Source organism: Dermacentor silvarum, chromosome 11 (assembly GCF_013339745.2).
Source record: "Dermacentor silvarum isolate Dsil-2018 chromosome 11, BIME_Dsil_1.4, whole genome shotgun sequence".
Lineage (NCBI taxonomy): Eukaryota > Metazoa > Arthropoda > Arachnida > Ixodida > Ixodidae > Dermacentor > Dermacentor silvarum.
Window position 1 is genome coordinate 9901009 of NC_051164.1, and position 21014 is coordinate 9922022.

At 48.1% G+C, this 21014-nt stretch overlaps 1 protein-coding gene across 1 annotated transcript in view; it reads right to left on the minus strand.

Annotated features, from left to right (window-relative positions):
* LOC119433694 (GTPase HRas-like) overlaps positions 1-21014 on the minus strand; it is a 47161-nt gene that overhangs the window by 8305 nt on the left and 17842 nt on the right. The window contains 5 exon segments of the mRNA XM_037700948.2: positions 647-807; positions 8852-8867; positions 8869-8892; positions 12573-12675; positions 18750-18834. Coding sequence (XP_037556876.1) covers positions 647-807; positions 8852-8867; positions 8869-8892; positions 12573-12675; positions 18750-18834 — 389 coding nt within the window.

The window sequence follows — 21014 nt, forward strand, 5'->3', positions numbered from 1 at the left end:
TGCTTGCACTTTATTCTATGCGTATTAAGAAGCAGGCTGACACAACACCGATGACGACAAGAGGACGACCTCATGCTGACGTCTACAATCGGCCGACTAGTTGGCAGACGTACAATAGAACCTCATTCATACGTTTTGCAAAAAAAAAAAAACACGAGAAAAAACATACTAACCGAGAAAGTGTATGATACGAGCAACTAAAAAATTTGACAGACTCAACTGCAGTTGACATCTACGAAATGAGAAGCATTGCGCGAATCGTTGCACATGAGGCACAAGATACGCATCGAGCTGGTAGGGCTTCGGCAGCCTGAGGCACGTTTTGTTGTTTTCCTATTGTGTAGCGTTTTAGTGTTTCAAGACGGCAACGGGAAACCGAAACAAAATGAAGCTGGTAGGAGACGCCGGATGCTGTCAAAGCGAAAACGTGGCGCTGAAATCGCGCCGTCGTTCCCTGCTGCAAGCGGCACAATTATCCCCTACTAAACTAAGGTGGTGCCACAGCACAATGCAAAAGGAAGATTGTCTAGAAACATCACTTGGCAGGTGTTGATAGGCACATGACGTTGCTGTTGCTACAACAATCAGGACCGCGTTCTGTGTTGCCCAGAGCACTATTGCCCGACAGTGACAGTCGGTGACTTACATCTTTGCGAATTTCCCGAACGAGCGTGTAGAAGGCATCGTCCACCCCCATCCGGGTCTTGGCACTTGTCTCGATGAATGGGATGGCGTAGTTGCGCGCAACCTCGCCCGCTTGCTTCATGTCTACCGCCCGCGTCGGCAGGTCACACTTGTTGCCCACCACTGCACATGAAAACAGATGACCGCCATGTCAGGGAAGTTGTGGCCGACTCTAGGTCAAACCGTAAATGGACAATCACGGCAAAATTCAAAGTGCAAAAATGTTTACAGATGTAATTTGGCGTGTTTACAATTTAGCGTTATGAATTTGTTTAAAAGGCCAATTCAATGAGTGGTAGCAGTGGCGTGAACATAGGCTGCCAGAGAACACAGGCAGCCACTGGGGATAATTTGCATGCAAGTACACAGTTTTCATGCTGTGTAGCTAAAAACCACGGTTAAAGTACACAGCATAGAGTTATAAAATATTCCTGGTTCCTGTAAACCCTACCATGGCATAGGTTGTGCACCATGCCTTTCTATTTAAGCAGGTCGCCAACTTTCCAGAGAGGTGAAAGCCGAGTACCGAAACTGTTCACTTTTGCACAGACAAATAAACAAGTCCGAGCATTGAAATACCAACTGCTTTTGCCAAACTTGGCGGCACTTGTAAACTGCACATGCTGGTTGTAAGCAGCATGCATGACTTACAAATGGAGCTACTGCTTCAAGTCAGAGGAACTGCTTGTAACATTCATTCTAGGGTTGGCAATATTGATGAATGAATGATCGATTAATCAATGTCCACTTTTCATTTAATCGACTTAATCGATTAGACCTGTTCGATTAATCATTTTCGAGAGGTTTACAGGAGTAGTGGGAAAATTTTGAAATCGTACGGGAATGGCTGCGCACGAGCAGTGACTGTGCAGCTGTGGTAGAGCTACTGTCGACTGTTTTTCCGAGTCCCGAGTGATGCCGAGCCATGCACTTCCCCCATCTTCCCCCACACTGCACACACCACCATGCTGCGCGAATCCGGAGCATGGTGGTGTGTGCTCACAATTCAAGGCATGCTACAGTCGAATCTCGATAATTCGAACTCGAAGGGGCCCAAAAATTTGTTCGAATTAGAAGAATTACTTATTTTTGAAGTATTCGTGCACCATAGCACGACGTACGAGCGAGTGCCACGAAACTGCCCACGTCGGTTAATGCTCGGTTCCCAATAACGGCAGAAAACTAAACTTCAGGGAGCAGGCGGCGCCGGCACGGCGCTGCCGAGCAGGGACTGTCGAAGCTGAGGAGAAGGGCGGCAGGGAAGTGGATTTGGCCTCGGCAACTCTGTCGCTTCGGTGACAGTGGCTTTGGTGGCTCTCCTCGCGCCTCCTCTCAACTCCCTCAAAACTCCTTCAACTGTCTCAGTGCGCGCCCACCGCCGTGCCGGCGCCACCCGCTCCCTGAAGTTTCGTTTTCTGCCGTTGAAGCGAGCGTTGGCCGGCGTGGGCAGTTTCGTTAGCCGGATTGGGCCTCCGTCGTTGCTTCTCTCTGTGCCGCAGCATTGCCCGAGACGTCCCAGTTCTTTTTCCCGTTTTCTCTCTATTTCTTTTTTTCTCCGCGCGGCGTTGTGGGGTCTTACGCCTAAGCTTTTGCTCTATGGCGGTGTCGGAGAAATGCCGGTCGCAGGCGCCGCCACGTGATTTGGCGTGCTGCTGAGAGCATTGTCCGTGCGCGGTATGTTCGAATAAACCGTCGCAAATGCTTTTGCGTTCGAATTACCGGGCATTTTCGCCCATTGGAATACACATACTACCTTTGATGGGAACACAGCCCGAGTTCGAATAAACCGGAAGTTCGAATTAAGCGTGCTCGAATGAACGAGATTAAGCTGTATTAGGAACCCAGTCGTTAATCGTCGTGCCACTCCCAGTCCACTAAAGACTTGGCACAGCATGCGCACCAGTTTCGAGCATGAATTTCACATAGCAATGGAGTTCATGTCGATTCCAGCAAATCTATAGCGTCCGAGCATCTATTCTCGCATGCTGGATATGTTACGATTCAAAGAAGGTGTCGGTTTCACCCATACATCCAAGCCAATTGACATTCCTTCGCTCTGTAGAAAAGAGCATGTGGTTTAAAATCCTAAACCAGGAATTTTCTTTTCCCTGGTGCATACTGCAATTTCTTGCATATCTCAGTTGAACTGTACTGTCACTAGTGCCACGTACCTTACTTAATTCTGCCCTAATTGACATTTTATAACATATATTGTTTATCTTTTCAAAAGCCACTAGTGCAAACTATATTTAGTTGATCCTTTATCATCATTTATACACTTGTGCTTTACATTTGGTTCCACCTCTCAAACATTCAAATAGGGTCCTACAAAAGCAGATCAACTATGTTCCAACCTTTTTAAAGTTGCCTGGCCAAAATTTTGATTAATCAATGAATGATGAAAAGCTCTGCATCGAAAGCGATTAACCGATGAAAGTCTAAACTGATGAATAATTAATCGTTAATTGAATAAAAATAATAATCAGCCATCCCTAATTCATTCATTGATACTAGTTGTTTAATGTCCCAGTAGAGAGCTATGAGCAACTGCTTTAGTGGAGGGCTTCGCAACTAATGATGTGCTCGGCAGCGGATCGTCATAGCCACCATGACGAATGAAGAACTTAGTACTAAACCAGAATAAAAAAATTTAATTGTGGGACTTAACATGCTTTTTTCACTGCTATAGCAAACCTTACCGAACGAAACCGAATCTACCATACCCGAACTAATGATATCTGGTTCCAGAGCAGACTATGGTGACCAAATCTGCATTATCAGCTCCCCTGGTTGTCTGTGGCGGATAGCACAATTCTAGTTCACGAGCTGGTCTACTCGAAGAGGTGGACATTACTTGCACAAAAAATTGAAATGCATAATCGACTAATTAAAAAATCACCAATTAGGTGTTGAACATATTAGCTTATGGCCCGTGTTGCAATTTACAAATTCTAGCCGTGGAATTCGCAAGGCGGATGCACTAGGAACTAATTCTCAGGATGGCACCAGTTTCGGGATATTAATTCCCGAACATTGCGGAGAAATGCATTGGTGTTCCAGTTACTTTTGCACTTACCCGCCGTGGTTGTTTAGTGGCTATGGTGTTGGACTGCTAAGCATGAGGTCACAGGATCAAATCACGGCGACGGCGGCTGCATTTCGATGGGGCAAAATGCTAGAACACCCGTATACTTAGATTTAGGTGTACGTTAAAGAACCCCAGGTGGTCCAAGTTATTCCTGAGTCCTCCACTATGGCGTGCCTCATAATAAGATCGTGGTTTTGGCACGTAAAATCCCATAATTAGTTGTTTTCATACTTTTGTGCTTTGATGCATAAAAGACGTTTTGTTGAGAAAGTGACTGGCATGCCAATGTATTTCTCCGCAAAGTTAGAGAATTAATATTTAGTTCAAAGTGCACTCCACAGCTGGAATTTGTAAATAGCAACATGGGCTATAAAATAATTAGCTAAAAACTTAATTGGTTAATTTTGTTAATTAGTCGTTTATGCATTTCAATTTTTTGTGCAAGTAATGTCCACCTCTTCGAGTAGACCAGCTCATGAACTGGAATTGTGCTATCTGCCACAGGCAACCTTTAAAAATTTTGGGAACTGTTCGTTGAAACACCTTGTATATAGAATTCACTCAGTAACCGAAATGATGCCAAGCCGGATTCACTCAACATCAGAATAAATAGAAGTCTATAAATCATGCGCAGCAGCACTTATACTCGGACTCAAAGCACTAAAAAAATTAAAGAGAGTGCAGTTTGGCCGGGGAGGCGAAGCAGTATTAGTGATAGCGAAGTAGAAGACAATTACACTAAGAAAGATTCTTACCGTGTGAATCCGTGTACCCGCACCCCCAACTTGACAGCCAATATTTAAAAAAAAAAAAAAAAAATGCAATCGAGAAGCAATTGCGTTCCATGCACTGATTCTGATCGGGCTCAACAGCGAATTGTTGCGCGCAGCGTACTTTCGCGCGTCGCTACTGGATGTCGAGAGGAGGCGATCGCGGAGGTTTACGGCGGATTTCATACTCGTAGTTGGAATAATGCGGTCAAATGGCCTGGTCCCATGACCACGGAATGCTGTCGCTCGTCAAAATCGCGACAGAAAAGTGTGGCCCTTACACGAGTATACACGTTAGTTATAGTGGTCATATAAATTGTAGTAAACATTCACCTAAAATTGAAATAGTAAGCATACTGGACATAGTGGACATAATAAGCACGGGCCATGTAAACCTGTAAATACCTCACTGGATGGCCTCGAGCACTCGCTTTCACAACGCAAGCATTGTGAAGAACGCCGGCAGCGGAGGCGCACGGTTCGTACAGCCGCGCAATTCACCGCAACTCTGATTCAGCAACATTCATCATCATTATCTGCCTATTTTTATGTCCACTACTGACGGCCTCTGTGAGTGATCTGCGATGACCCTTGTCTCTTAACTCTGCAACACTAGGGGCGCAGAAAGACAGCCCGGCAAGGAAGACAGCGCACATGAAGTTAGCAGCCATCCTTGGTCGCCCTTTATCATTGCACCCACCAATGATTACCAACAATTAGATATGGCACGCGGGCCCCCATAAGTGTCAGCCGCGCACAGTCATTCACAGTTACGGCAGGGCTAGAGGTGAAGACACGTGCTCTCCTTCCCATTCGCGTTTGATTACGTAACCTATAACTAACCCGAATATTGAGCGCGTGGGAAATAATGCCATCAAGCCGCCATCCTTTTCGGCTCACTGTTACGTGCTTTGTCCCGCACAGAGTATGGATCGCTCATGTATGATTTAATGCGGAACATCATGGCGACAACAACCACGACAATTTGCCAGAAGTGTCGATATAAGTGCTGTCGCCACAAAGCTAGAAAAAGAAAATTGTGAGCAGAGGATATATATATGGGTAGGTTTCGGAAATCTGGTCGGGACTCGGCTACGGAATGGTAAATCTAACGCTCAGTGAGGCAAATTTATTTTATGCTAGAAAGTGCTTTTTCTTTCCTATTTGTGCATATGGAGCAGCATTAAAAATGAAACAATTACCTCTATCATTAAATAATCATTTTTAAGCACTGTCAATAACAAAGTACGAAACGATGTCTGCGAAAGCGTCTACGAGTGAGCATGCAAGTGAAGCGCATCTCTTGAAGATGCAAACCACTTTTCCTTGCGATGCGCAGCAGGTGCAAGGTGCATAGATTCGCGCGAGCTTGCACCCTTCGGCAAGCACACGTGTGGTCTGTTCTTAAAAGTGCGCCTGAAAAAAGTCCCACATTCTCTTCCACGTTGGCCTAAGCTGGGAAAGAGAAAGACCAAACACACCACTTAGTGTTAAATGTGACTTATCTTTTTCTGCTTTTCCCTTCTGTGTTTATGCAAATGCGAAACTGTCCCATGTGGAAGCTAAGCTGATTCAGTACCTCTTCCAAGAAACCCAAAGCGCTGTCAAACATCACTGCAATACTTGTCGCAGTAACGCATGTGCAGAAGCTTCCCCACCCCTGTAGCTTTTCCTTCATTGCAACAAAAAGCTGTCTGCGAGTAACCTGTGCCAGCAATGTGGTACACCCAATGTGGCCGCTATACAGTGAAACCTCATTACTACAGTCGACGACAGGTAATTCGTACTTCACGGGGAACGTAAACAAGTCCGAACTGTCGAATGTGCCCAAAAAGATCATTTTATTTACGTTTTAATGCCCCTGTGCAAGGAAGAAGTGGTCAATTCGTTGCTGCACACACTTTCCGCTTACGTGCAACCCAGTACGCCTATATTTCTGCCGGTTTTCTGTTGTCGCTGTACGCTGATGCCCGAGTCAGATCCGTACGGCACATCACCCGAGTCGCTGTTTGACGGTGGGAGAACTTGCTCAATTATTTCGTCATCGTTCAGTTCGGCACACAACACCGCGCTGTCGAGGTCTGCAAAATCTTCAAATAAAACGGCGGCAGGAACCGGCACACCGCAGCCTAGCAGATCATCAACGATGTCCGCATTTTAGCTCATTGTGGTAGGCGGCAGTTCAGGCTCTTCAGTTGCGGAATTGGGGTCATTTGGACTGCGACTCAAGATTCATTCGGATTCAGACTGCGAGGGGACCGCTCGAGCCATTTGACGCGGTCTGTCGATAACTTCATGAGAAAGACTTCTAGTAGCCAGCAGAGGGCTGTCTGGAACGCCAACTAAACAAACCGAATGGCGAGAGCAGGCCATGCGCTGCGATGCCGGAATCGGATGTGATGATCGCGATGTTGATGCGACCTCACAATTCAGGCAAAGCCTCCAAGATCATATTTGTAATTTAATCTAAGGCGCAGTGCTGCGACCGAGACAAGGCCTCAGGGATTACCGTTTTACGTGTAATCTCTTCATGTCTCATCGAGGTTGCCAGAGGAGATAATGGCGGCAGAATCCGCGCACGCTACAGTTACGGACGGAGTCCAGATAATCGAATGTAGAGAATGTCGACATTAAGTCTACGGGGCATCACTGACGGTGGGTGCCGTGAAGCTGTCCGAATTACCGAGCATGTCCGGATTATCGGTGTCGGATTAATCGGTTGGTAACTGTACACCCGACGATTTATCGGTTGGTAAACTGTACACCACATTAACAAATTTCAGATTAACAAAGGAAATCTCCTGCTGCCTGCTTATAGTATCAATATAAAAGTACTTCAGTACTACACACTTAGAATACCAAACTTTTCAGAATAACGATTGTTATTCAGTTTCAGTGTCATGCTAACAATGCTTTGGTACCACAAATTCACATTCCAAAACCTCGGGATTCTTAGATTTCAATGTATCCTTCATGGCAGCCGGACCATAGCGACGACACTGTACAGAAAGTGCATGCCCTGGAACATGGGCTCGGACAACCTGAAATGGTACAGGAGGAGAAAAAAAACTTGGAGTACACTTAAGCTTTGCCTTTAAGAGTGGAACGCGATAGCGTTATTGGACGCCGTTGACGCTGACACTATTTCCTGCGACATGGGGACCGATCAAAATTTAGAAAGGCTCTGTTTTCAACATTCCCCTCTATGTCGCCTAGAACCAAAGTACAGCGAAACACCATCAGATTTAGAGGACGCTTAAACTTCGCCTTTAAGAGTGGAACGCGATAGCATTCAAAGATCCCTGGCTGCTTATCAGGCTTTTTTCTCGTATATTCAAATTACGATCCGACGCTATCACGTCTGTAGGCTGTGGTTAAGTCGTACTTTACGATTTTCCCGACGGATTTTACTTTGAGAAACAAAATTTTTGTTCACTAACACCTTGCGCCACGCGGAGGGCCTGTGTGGTCGGGGTGGTTCGGGATGATGTGGTTCGGCATGATTATTTTTGCCAGACGCCGATGCTTAACGCCGAAGCCGACACCGACTCCGGATTTTCTGGGACACGGGGCCCTTAACGCTATCACATTAAAAACGCCAGGGGGGACGGATTTTGGAGCTTCTTGTAATTGCCTTTAAAGAAAGTCCGCGGAATACAAAAACAACCACGTGATAGCACCACTATTTCAGCACTCCTAGACGATCGATCAAGAAACGAAATCGCATATCTGAACAGCGGTTCCGGGACGAGCTTGGCGTTTCAGGTGGCCGCAAGGTACGCACCAACATCTCTTGCTAGTAAGATATGATGGCGAATGAAAAGGAGAACATGACAATTGCATGTTCCTTCCCCATTAAACAGTTGTGCGGTCAACATTTACTCAAACCCGAGCTGCTTTTCTTGCTTTTTTTCTTGCCTTGTGTGTGCGGGCTTCATTCCACGAGTAGAGCAATCGCGACAGGGCACGCGAGTGAGTTTCGAAAAAAGATGCAAGCAATGTCCTTTACTGATTGGTCGTCTGGGGGCGCTGAACTAGTGGCGCTATCACGTGGTTGTTGTATTTCGCGGGCTTTCTTTAAAGACAATTACAAGAAGCTCCATCAATGGTACTTAGTTACGGATAAACAAATTATAAACAATGTACGCGTGTCAATACTGACATCAACAGGCAATAAAATATTGTTTGTTAGTCAGCACTGTGTTTGTCAGTCGTCACCTTTATCCGGTTTTTGTGCTGCTTCCTTCAAGTTTAATGACAACCCAACATATCAAAGAAGCACGCTGAAAAACATACAAAGGCTACTTACAGACCATGGGCACAGTCGTCTGCATCTTTAACCCTCTTGATCTGAAATTGCAGAAAGAGGAGGCAGTGAGAGCAAGCACTTTGCTACAGGCATAAATGGTCACATTTAAGATGACTGCACCCACTGCAGGTTGCAAGAGGTTTCTAGATGGCGTTAACTATGCACCGGATTTATCAGTCTAAGTTAAAAACTGGCGCGTTTTTTAATCCTCGAATCTAAGCCGACCCTAGAGTTTCATATGAGATTATTTCAAAAAAACTATCGGCCTAGATTTGAATAAATACGGTACGTAAAAATATTCTCTAAACATAGCGAAAATACCAATAACACGGTTATTCAATTATGCATATAATTTTTTTCAAAGCCCAATAACTACAGAATATGCATAACACAGGTGACACGGTGAGCTGTTCAAATGAACCGGTTCATTTCAGTGAGCTGAGCCGTTTCGAGCGGCTCACTGAAGTGAGCCGTCTTGCCCATCTCTATTGTGGGCGGTGCTTTTTCGTCCTCTGCTACCATCGGCTGCTGCGCTTCGGATAGTCACGAAGCAAGCAGCTCACATAATTCATATTTAATGGCAGCCATTTTCCGTCCCACTGGAATGAAAGTGACTGGATAGATTTGTAATCAGATAAAATTCCCTAAATGTCAGCAACATTGACACTGCCGCCTTTGTTCGCCTTCTTGTTTCATAAAGATTTGCCCGTTTCAAAAATCTTTTAATGTGCGTGTCGATTCCAATGATTCAACGATAGCTCGAATGATTACTTTTCGTAAAGTAATATGTTCTTTAAAGGCGTCGGTGGATTCTTTGTTCAGCCTACGCACTGCAGCGACTCGAATATGCATTAGTAAAAATTAGGTGGGCACTATACATGGAGAAATCTTTAATATAGATGTACCACAAAGAGACAAAATTGTCATGTTGGTCTAGTAAGTTGAAACGGCAAAAATGTTTGCGATTTAATATTTTGCCTCGTCCAATTTTCTTTCAGCTTTGCAACGGCTGGCTGTCAGTGTGTGACCATGCAGTCACTGGCCAACATAACAAAGGCTTGCTTCACTACTATCCGAAGCGCGGCAGCGCACGGTTACAGACGACGAAAGAGCACCGCCCATAGCGCTCACTGTGCCTGTGCGAAACTCGTTGCAGCCACCAGCCGGCGGTGGCGCCGAGCAGAGGTCATGCGCTCCAGTGTTCCCTATAACAGTGGACCGCTCTGTACATCCACCCTCACAGCGTCGGCGGGGAGTGCGCACGCGACAAGTGAGAGGGAGCAAGGGCTTCTGAGAAGGAACCTCTGGCGCGCAATTGGCCGCGCGGTTGGTGACGTCGTTCCTCTCTCGCAGCGGTGCGCGCGCAGATCATTCTCGCTCTGACATCGCAATGGTACAGCCACGTGTCGTGCGTTCTCCCGAGGAGCAGCTCGCGCACGAAGAACGGTCACGCGAACAGCACTGGGAGTCCCCGCCTGCCGCCGTCGTGCCGCCAATGCTAAACGTGTTTGTGTCTTCATTGCTTGGCATCAAGGGGCGCGTAAAGTGACACATAATTGCCTGACACAGTTCAGAAACACTTTATTATACCCACGTGATAAACCTTAAGATAAACACCGTAGCGGCCCATTTTCAGCTTCGCTGGTCAACCATCTCCATGGGATGTAAGGGCCGCAAATTTCTTTAAGCGAAGCTTTATAGGCCCACAAGTGTCGGTGGTGATGGCACGCTGAAAACTGGGCCAATCCTGGGGATAGTGCAGAAGGCATCCAAGCTCAATGGCACATACCCCGGTGGGCTCGCGGACCTGTAACGCACCCTTGAACTACCCTTGTCACAGATGGGGGTAAGCAAAGTGTGTTGTCCTATTGTAGCGTGAGGGCTTTCGAAGCCCAGGCGAAGCGCCGGCGAAGAGCCGCGGACTCCGAGTTGCGAGAGCACGAGGTTGAGGCCAAACGTCGGCGAAGATCCGCTAACCCCGAGTTTAGGGCAAACGAAGCGGAACACCTGCGACAGTGTCGTCTAGCCACAAGCTTCGCTTACCCCCATTTTCTTGACGGGGGAAGGGCTGGTGATACTTTTAACTAGCATTTTGGTATACATATCCTTAATCTTTTTTTTCGCCTTCAATATCTACCTTGTACCGCTACCTATGATTTCAAGAGGTCAGGTCGTATCAATCTCTTCCCTGCTTTTTTTTTTCCCCCACAAGTACTCTAATCATCTCTTGCTTATCTCGACTGCTCACGGGTTGACCGTTCCGTCCACTTAAAACCCAATTGCTTCTGGAAGGTGTACGTTATCTACCGTTTTCACCCAGGTGAATTTCTTCGCATTCCATTAGGATGGGCTGAGTGGTCTGCAGCAGCATCCACATGCCTAATCTAGATCCGAATATCTGCTCTGGTATGTTTTTGTCCTTAGGCAACAGACTCTAGCCTCAAATAGCATGGCACTGCGGTTTGTGTTATCGTACAGATTTTCCCTTCCAATTTCTTTCTTCTACGATTAACATGCAATTAACTGTCTCTGTTTCTCTCACTTTCTTTCTCATGACTCCTGGTTGTCTATTTACAGTTTCAATTACCCTGTACTTGGTTGCCAACTTTCTTGACCTCTTCCTCCATTCTGTGTCCACGCTTTTCAAGTACAGATACTTGTGCATTTTAGCGGCCCATTTATTTTAATTCATGTTCCTGTGTCTTAGAGTCAGGGACATGAACCAACTAAATTTAGAGACTTAGATAAATTATCAGGCACAGCCGCCAAGCACATGGCTGTGTTGGGCAATGTCCTTTTCCTGTAAGTTCGGAGAAACCAATACCTGGGCCGCGATTTTGTAGCGATGCCTTATGATTTATTCTATACTACTCTTATCATCCACCACTCACGGCCGGCTGATCCCGTTGATAATGCGAGCGGACTGTCGCTCTGACCACTGACAAAGCGCGCGATAAGCGCGAAAAGGCATTATTCCCGGAAAGACATCGCTACAAAATACTGGCCCTGGCTTTGCTACAGGTGTTGCACTAGCCGTATACGAGGTGGGTTTATCGTGAACAGAAACAGTGAATTTCGGTAAACATGGAAGGCTACTATCATCATCATCACTGACGGACGCTGACCCACCCCCAGCAAAAAAAACCTTGATCCACCCCTGTCTGCGTCGTACATTTACGTAACACTACATGTGGCACGGCTTCACCTTTGAACAGCACAGCATCAGCGCAGTGCAGAGTCACACTGCGCAGCATATTGGTGCCCTCTGTGGCTGATTGTTAGGGTTGATTGACTGTCAAAAAATTCATATCAAACCGCCCCAAGTGTTGTCCCGTCGCGATTTTGCCCTCTAATGCGCATTTGTGCAACACGCCACCCCAAGTGAAGTGTGCTGCAATGCAATCATTGTACTTGTAGATTTCTTTGAACTGGCTTTACTCCAGTGATAGATCAAAATATTTTGCAACTTACGCAGGTGGCATCATCAATACACAAAGTTGAGAGTCTGACGACATCTCAGCCGATCGGGAACAATCGTGGCAAGAAACAACACAGAATATGATAAAGGTAAAAAATGACTTCAAGACTAGAAGTTTTGTTTCCCACATTGCAGCCTTGTTCACAATGAAGTAACCCTTTTCACCTTGGTCAGCACCTGAGTGTACATCAGTACACAAATCATTTTAGTGTGAAGAGCTGCCCAGCAGCTAGGCTCACCCACCTGCTCCCTGTACATGCTGATGTCCTCGAATGACTTGCCGTTGTTGACTGCGAAGACGAGCAGGAAGCCCTCGCCCGTCCGCATGTACTGGTCCCTCATGGCACTGCAGTTGATGCCAAACACACACACTTGCGGCTACAAGGCAAACAAGACCCTGCTCACATTAAGTCAAAGCTCCCATTAAGTCCCATTCCGCTGCAGTCTAATGTACATGGTTAGAATGGAAAAACGCTTGTGTACTGTGCTTTGTTAGCATATTGAACACCAGTTGGTAAAAACTAATGTCAAGTCGTGCCCTACAGTATTTCACTACTGCTCTGAGACATCAAGCCTAATTAATCAATTATTGTCTCATAATAGACAGCTCTTGAAGCACACCAGCACACACACGCAAAAAGAGAACGGCAAAGGAGACAGGGCAGTGGAAGCACAGTCCTGTCTGCTTTCCCGTACTCGCTTTGCATGAGCGTGCTGGTAAGCTTCAAGATCTGTCTGTTACGAACATCAACCAACTAGCCCGGCTCACCATCGTGTCGAATTATTGTCTCATTTACTTCGACATTTCATCTGCATTACCCCTGCAGACACTGTTCCCCTGAAGTCATCTTAAAAAGGTTTCGTACAGAACAACTGAGTGAAAATTCAAGGACAATTCAAGGATTTCAAGGCTGCTGAAGGCCCAAATTCTAGGAGGGGTAAGCGAACATTCGTACATATACAATAAAAATAGTAAAATCTCCTTAGTTGCAATTTCTTGCAGCTGAGTTGAATATGCATTTCAAGCTCTTCAGCTGGCTTTCCAATGTTTACTTTTCCGTCGTAATAATGTCAATCGCCTTTTGGCATGATGTTTATTAGTGTCTGGCTTCAGCCAAAGATATTAGTCAAATTAAAGCCAAATGACTGAAACTTACCTTCCACCACACATTTTTTTGAAGTTGAATTTATTTTCATCAGTAGTACAAAAAATATAACAGGCGAAGTATAATTGCACAATCGGAGGTCCCGAAGTAAAAACTGTCGGGGGGACCTCCTAAACAGGAAACAAATGGGGGTTAATACAATTGTGGCAACAGTAGCAGGCTACATCATACAAAGGTTGTGTTTGTCAGCGAAAACAAAAACAAAACAAACAAAAAGGAAAAACAAAACAGCCTAGGGCTCAAAAACGGAGCCATGATGGCCGAGGTTTGATCCAACTAGCAAAACAAATGAATAGTGATACGGATTGGACGTTTAATCTGGCTTCATCTAGCTCCACCATGGCAACTTCAATTTAAACAAGCCCCGACACAGTTTGTTACTTTGAATGTTAAAAATTTGCCCACAACCAGGTTTTCAGAGCACATTTACAAAGTAAAACCTCGTTAGTTTGACCCTCGTCAATTCAGACTATTTGGACTCATCCTCTGATACTGGCAGGCACGTACATTATTTAACAGAATTTAACTCTCATTAATTTGGACATATTTGGCCGCACACCGGTTCATTCTCACAACTTTTGGAGCTTGCAAGCGCCACAAACGTGCGACACAAAAGAACAAGAGGGGCACTAGTGTCCAACTGAAACGATGCGGCGGAGTCCTTATCGCAATAGTCACCAGCAGAAATTGTACGTGAACCACCGCTAGGGTTGCTAGAATAGGGAGGTGTGAAGACCGGCGTTCGGAGGCTGGCCCAAAAACACGTTCCTGCCGCATGACGGCGCTGCCATCGGGGGCGCCATAGTTGCTCGTGGCGTCTGCATACCTCTGGGCGGGCGAATGATTTGGTCGTGCTTAGTTTTTCTGCTTGAGTGCTTTTGATGCCGACGAGCATTTTTTGTGTACCTTTGCGAACACACCTTGGCATTTTTTTCTTTGTCATTGACGGCATTCTTTAGAGCGTGTCAATGCATAGCCACAGCAGCTCACAGCACCTACTTTGAAGAATTACTTAGGAAACGCAAGAAAAACACAGCTGCATTACACATATTACGAAAGCTACATCGCGCAGCTGTAGAGTAGCTGTCTGGGTCAGTTGGTACATACTGAATAGTAAAAACCAGTCAAAAGACGAAGGACAGAGAAGAGACATGGCACACACGACGACTGGACTACGAGACTGACAGGCTCACGGTGCCCCCGACAGTAGCACCGAATTTTTCCCCAGTGGCAAGAACGCGCAGCGGGGCCTTCCTAGGCAATAGTGGCGATACCGCAGTCTTCAGACCTTCCAATTCTAGCCACCCTACCACCGCACATAACACCAGCCGCGTGTCATGCCGTGCTTTCATAACTGAGTGGTAGCGATCCATGATCACGCCAACAGCGACCACGGTTTCGTCTATAGCGGTTGCGGCAAACAGTAGTTTCGTTCTGACCTGGTGCATGCAATGGCCACATGCCTTCATAACTGCGTGGTCACGGTCCATGATCATGTCGATAGTGGCTGTGCTTTCGTCAGCAGCGGTTGCGGCAAACAGTTTTGTTTTGACTCGGTGCCCACGTCAGCTGTGTGCTTTCAGAACAGCATGGTGGCTCTTCAACATCGCGTTGTTAGCGGGTGCGGTTTCATCCACAGCGATTGTGGCAAACAGTGTTGTTTTGAATGTGTACGCGTCAGCCACGTGCCTTCATAACTGTGTGGTCGCAGTCAACGATCACGTCGATTATGAACCTAACCTAAACCATTTGCTGCTTCGGTCAGTCTTGATGGATAGTCCTTTAATCTGAAATTCTGGCAAGCTTTTCTCAAGGTTGGATATATCAGATTTCTGCCCTTATGCGGCAAAACCTTTGCAGTGTCACAAGTGTCACGAGATGGGACATGTCAGTCGAACATAAAAAAGTATTGATTTGTTGACAGTGCAGCAAGCCTATCACTTGGCTACTGTACTGCTGCGCCTCTCAAGTTGCTCTCCTGAAGCACATCTTGTGGGAGTCTTCCCCAACCCGTAGCGCGTATAATCGCAGCTACGTAGAGTTCGGGCGAATAAGGCAACAAGCGAGTCAACTCAACAATGTTTATTGCTGTGGCCAATAAAACACACTTGCAGAGGGAAGTCTGCTCTGTATAATAAGTAATAAAATAGGCTTGCCTCGTTGTGTGTGCTGGTCACGCAAACGAGGTCACTAACGGGTTGCAGCGGATAAATGCGTACGGGCAGGTAGGTGTAGCGAGGTCAGAGAGCCCCGGGGGTCTGTCGGTCGCGCTCTTTTATACCTTTTTACCTTTTCGCGAGGGGAATGTCCTCCTCGCCCGCCAGATACTTTCCCTCGTCCCGCGCAGGCGCACGCGTCGCGAGAGGCATGCGAGAATCAGGAGAGGGCAAAGTGCATCTCTCCTGTGTCCGCCCGGCTCCCACTGCGCACGCTGTGCGCGCACGAGATGTCCACCCGGCTCCCGCCGAGCGCGCTCCGTGCGCAAGCGACGGTGAGCGACCGTGGGAGAAGGTGGCAGCGTGTGCTCCCCACAATCTACAGAGCCCACAAAAAATTAAAAAATTCAGCTGTCTGGCTTTTGGTGCACTTTGCAGCTACTTGGCACGTCAAAGCTGGTGTTATGAGGAGTACCACCACTGGCTTTGCAGGTGTCGCACCTTGAAGGTACACGAGGCGAGAGCAAAGGAAAAACAAGGCGGCGAGTCTGGCTAGTTGGTTGATGCACCACCAGCCCAGACACCAAAAGAAAACAGCCTGTCTGATTTCACCGTTCTCTGTGTGCTGGTGCGCTTCTGTCCACTGCGAAGGACAACTTTTGGCGCTTGTAGCTTGAGGTTTTACTCACGGTTCTGCTCAGATCACTGTGCACCACAGCATGGTATGCACGCAGCTGATCAGCACGAATGGTAAGTGTCTGTGTGCACACAACACTCGTGCCTGCAGTGGGACGCTGGCCTGGCTCTGCTGTGGAACCGATTGAGCAGCGCGTGAAGGCAGTGTTTGGTCCACATGGTTTGGTCGTCTTTGCAGTTAAAGAGCCCCAAACCACCTGATATTTTTTTACCATTTCAAGTAAACGTGCATCGAGTTCGGAATGCCGTCATGATCAACGATGCTTAACGCTGCAGTGTTACGCACCGCGGGCCCGCCACAAAATAAAGAAAAACAATGCCGTCATCCTCTCCTGGCCTTTCCGGTATCCCCAGCGGTCATCACGATGTCAGCAGGGTGAATCTGGTGATTTCAGCATCGGCGATGATGCCCATTGGTCGAACAAGAACCTACAACTTCCGGTTTGTCTGCTAGCAGGTACGCGCGCTCCCTGCTCTTTCTGGTCGTGTTGCTCGCTTGTGCGCCCTTGCGAATTGGTAACTGCAGCCCGCAACGCAAGTGCCAAATCGCTCGTGTTCCAACACAGTCGTGCTTAGCAGTCCGATTAGCTGCGCGAACAGAGTGCGACAGTGTTGGCCTTTCTAGACGAGTGCACAACACAGGGTCTATAGGGGCACGCTTCGCATGAACAGGGGCCGGCACCGCAGCAACAGCGGGTAGCCGAGAAGCGCCGAGTCCACGTCCCCGTTAATGGCACGGTAACTCGCCGCATGCCGTTTGCCATTCGCGGGCCACCGTTCGACGGCGGTTTTCTTCGCAAATGACGACATTTCCTTGCCGTAGAGAGGATGAGACCAGGACCAATTTGTGCGGTATATAGCCTCACCGCCGCCGATCGCTCGACGGTGCCGATATCGTTGCTAGGCCTTTTCCGGCTCACTTCAAAGCTAAAACGGACGGCGCTTCGGAATGAATTACCGTCGCTCACAAGCCGCAATATTTTCTTACCGTTGTTATCGTTCTTCGCAATAATTGTACACGAAGAAGAAAACACGCTTATATTAGAGGCGCCGTCGGTAGCTGTGCACGGCAGCTGAGCTCTCAAGTTCATTTTTAACGTTTGACAGTGGATATCGTTCTTCATAAAATGTCCAATTTACGCATCACTTTATCTAGGAAAAATAATTTTGCTTAGAACAGAAGCTGCAGCCGATGTTTTCGTCGCCGGTGGCGGAGGCCATCGCAGTCGTCGATTGGCCTGTTAATCATACTGCGGGCGGTGCGCCGGCCGAACTACCGTCTACTTTGGACGCCTCTAGCGCGGCAACGTTCTACGGCACTGGAGGTCAGTTCGCCGTCGCTATGTTTGCCGTTAGCGCGGACGTGCCTTAACCGGAAGTAGGTAGTGTTTTGAGAAGCGCGTTGGCAATGACGTAGGTCACATGACATTTGGAGCAGCACTCGGTGAGATGAGACCAGCCAACAAGGAGAGTAGCGAAGGATAGAGCGAAACGAGCTAGGGTCATTTTTCGATCATCAAACTAGTGTAACTCCGCTATTACGGCACCATTTCGAAAAATTCTCGCGGCTACGTGTTCGTTGTAGACTCGTGCATAACTGCAACACCACAACTAAATTTCGACCTCTGGGTGGTTTAGGGGCCCTTTAAATGCACTGTGCATCTCTCAAGACCTTGTAGTAACTGCTCTCGCTTTCCTTCGAAGGCACCATACAGCAGCGGAACCATAAAACATTTGGTTGGTCTATTTGAGTGGGAACTCATGTCCCCTCTCACCCGGTTTGCCTTTTTGCTGGCCGGCCCCGCCGAAGGTCCTTGACCCAGGTGGGCACATGCCCGTTAGCTGCTCCTGTTTTGAAGGCTATGCCAAAGGGCTCACTTCACGTGCATAGGCGTACTGTGCCGGGTCACCCTCGGAGGCTATATTGAGCTGAAGGAACACTGCCTTGGTAGCCCCGTCATTGGGAGCAATCCTTCCATATAGCGGCGCGTTACAGCATTTTCTCACACTTGTGTCACCCTTGAATTGCGGGAGCTCCGACTCGTGCACGCCACGCGCACAGACACAGTTTAACAACGCCAAGGTGGTCGTCCCATAAACGCCTTCCTTGTACTCTGGGCCTTGTCCTCATGGTACTCTGTCTCGCTCCCAGTGGAGACCGAACGAACATCCAGCTCGGGCACACGCAGCTGAGCTGATCCTCCCCCTGAGGGCAGGGATCGTCAGACCCATGCGACGGTCAAGGTGATTCCCGACGGAGCCATGCATGATCTCACAACCTCATAACCTTAACCCTGTACACGTGTGTTGCGAATGCGCCACAGTACGACGACATCACGGTGGTTGAGAGCACAAAATCGTGCCTCGTGCACCCGTATAATTCCTATCAATAAAAATCCCACCTGTACTCCTCTTGACCTGCAGTGTCGAGGATGTCCAAGAGGCATGTCTCTCCATCAATCACCACCTGCTTCCGGTAGGAGTCCTCTGAAATTAGCAAACAGATCACCGCTGTTGTCTCCACAAAGGAATATCTTCCCTTAAAGGGACACCAAATAAGGGTGTACAGACATTCGAAACATTTGAAAAACCAAGAGAATATTGTGCTACAGTGGAGTCTCGATGATACGAATCTCACAGGGTCACGAAAAATATTCATATTAGCCGAAATTCGTATCATTGAAACGCAATTAAAACTAGCCAAATTAAGGGGGGGATCAGATCGCGAAATTCGCGAGAAAAATCGATTTTTGAAAACCACGCGTTTCTGTATCTGCAACGCCTAATCTACGCTGTATCAAAATGGTTTGGCTGAAAACACACTAAAAGTGCCCGAAAAAGATTAATTCGTCAGTGCGCAGGGTGAGAAAACAGCTTTAAATCGCGCAAAATCACCGCAGATCACGGAGACATATCTCGTATTCCCGCCACCGGGCGCCGCCATCTTGGTATCGTTTGAAAGCTCAAAGTTTCGCCGTTCCGCTTCTCAATTCGTCCGTCGTGGCCATCTTGTAACAGACACACAAACACAAAGGAAGCGTGGGTCTGCGATAGGTAGTTACACGGGCCCTCCGATGAAAGCGGGCCTCCGATTGGCTGCCGTGCTGAAAGGCGACTCTCCATTGGTTGCTGCTGTGACAGGGGCAAGATGGCAACGGCAGTCGTCTGCTTCGTAAACCACGCCGGCGTTTTCACCTGACACGCAGAAATCGGATTACTGTGAGCTCCCAGGTTAGTCGAGATCGTATCTCGGTAGACATAGCTCGCTGCGACTAGGCAAAATGGCGCAAACACAAAGAACGCGGCCCGAAGCACAGCAGCCACTCCGTCCGGCCGATGGCACGCGGAAAAGGAGGAAAAGCACAAAAGCCACAAAAGCGCCACCGCTTCAAACTCTTCGCGCCGAGTCGAGGCCTCCGCGCAGCCCAGGCGTGGACGCGGCACCTCCGCACCAAAAGAGAAAGGGAGAAAGCGCGTGTCTGCGCGCTGTTCTCTTTCGCGGCCGTCGGTGGGGCGGCGTTTATTCGTATCAACCAACGCGGGTCAAAAATCGATTCGTAACAACCGTTCTCTAGCACATGGTTTCTCAAAGTGGGTTCCGCGGGAACCCTGGGGTTCCGCAGGTCCCTGCTCGGGGTTCCGCGAACCACTGATACATTGTCTGTGGTCCCGCGCTCACCAAGCGGCTAAAACGGCGAAAATGAGGTGCGCTCGATCCACAGAACCTCCATTACTCATGCCCGAGTGTCAAAAAGCACTCGCAGCGCGTAACGGCAACGCGCGAACTGCGCAATAAATTCGCAAGCAGCTTGTAGCCACCCAACCTCCGAAAACGGGCAGCGCGCCTAAGCTTTCGCACTTAAATCTCGGAGGCTGTAATTTACCAACATGCGCATTTCTCCCATTGGTAGATAGCGTAGGTGCCGATTGCGTGCGCACTGATGTATACGTTGGAAGAATTTAAAAAATGAAGAAGAAAAAAAAATGCACGGACCATCGCAAATACGCGCCGCAGAAGAGCAAGAACGGCGCTAGCACCCAACCGAAACGAAGCGGCGCAGTCCGCATCGCCATGGTCCTCAGTGGCAATCGTGCGCGGCACGTGATTGACAGCTATGCCGGAGCAGTTCGTGCCTAATTGTGCCCTTAAAGACTTTATTCTTGCGTTTATCGCCGCGCGTAACACCGCGTTGGCGGCATGCCGCGCACCTTCATAAGTGCGTAGTTGCCATCCATGATCGCGTCGATAACCACTGCAGTTTCGTCCGCAGCGGCTGCGGCAAACAGTAGTTTCGTTTTCACTCGGTGCCACACAACTGCGTAGTCGCCAACCATGGTAACGTCGATAGCGACCGCGGTTTCGTGCGCACGTCTTGCAACGAACGGTAGTTTTGTTTTGCGTGCGTCGGCCGCCTGCCTTCTGAACCGCAAGGTCGCCGTCCATGATCGCGTCGATAGCGGCCGCGGTTTCGTCCGCAGCGGTTGCGGCAAGCAGTAGTTTTGCTTTGACTCACTGCAAAGCTGTCAAAGATTAAGAGCACCGGCTACATCGCGATGTACGGACAATTTGTTGGCGAGCAGCTGACTGGCTAAAAAATAATCGGGATGTACGCGCGCAAGGCCTTCGCCGCTGCTGGCGCTAATCAGTCATGAGATGACTAGAATTT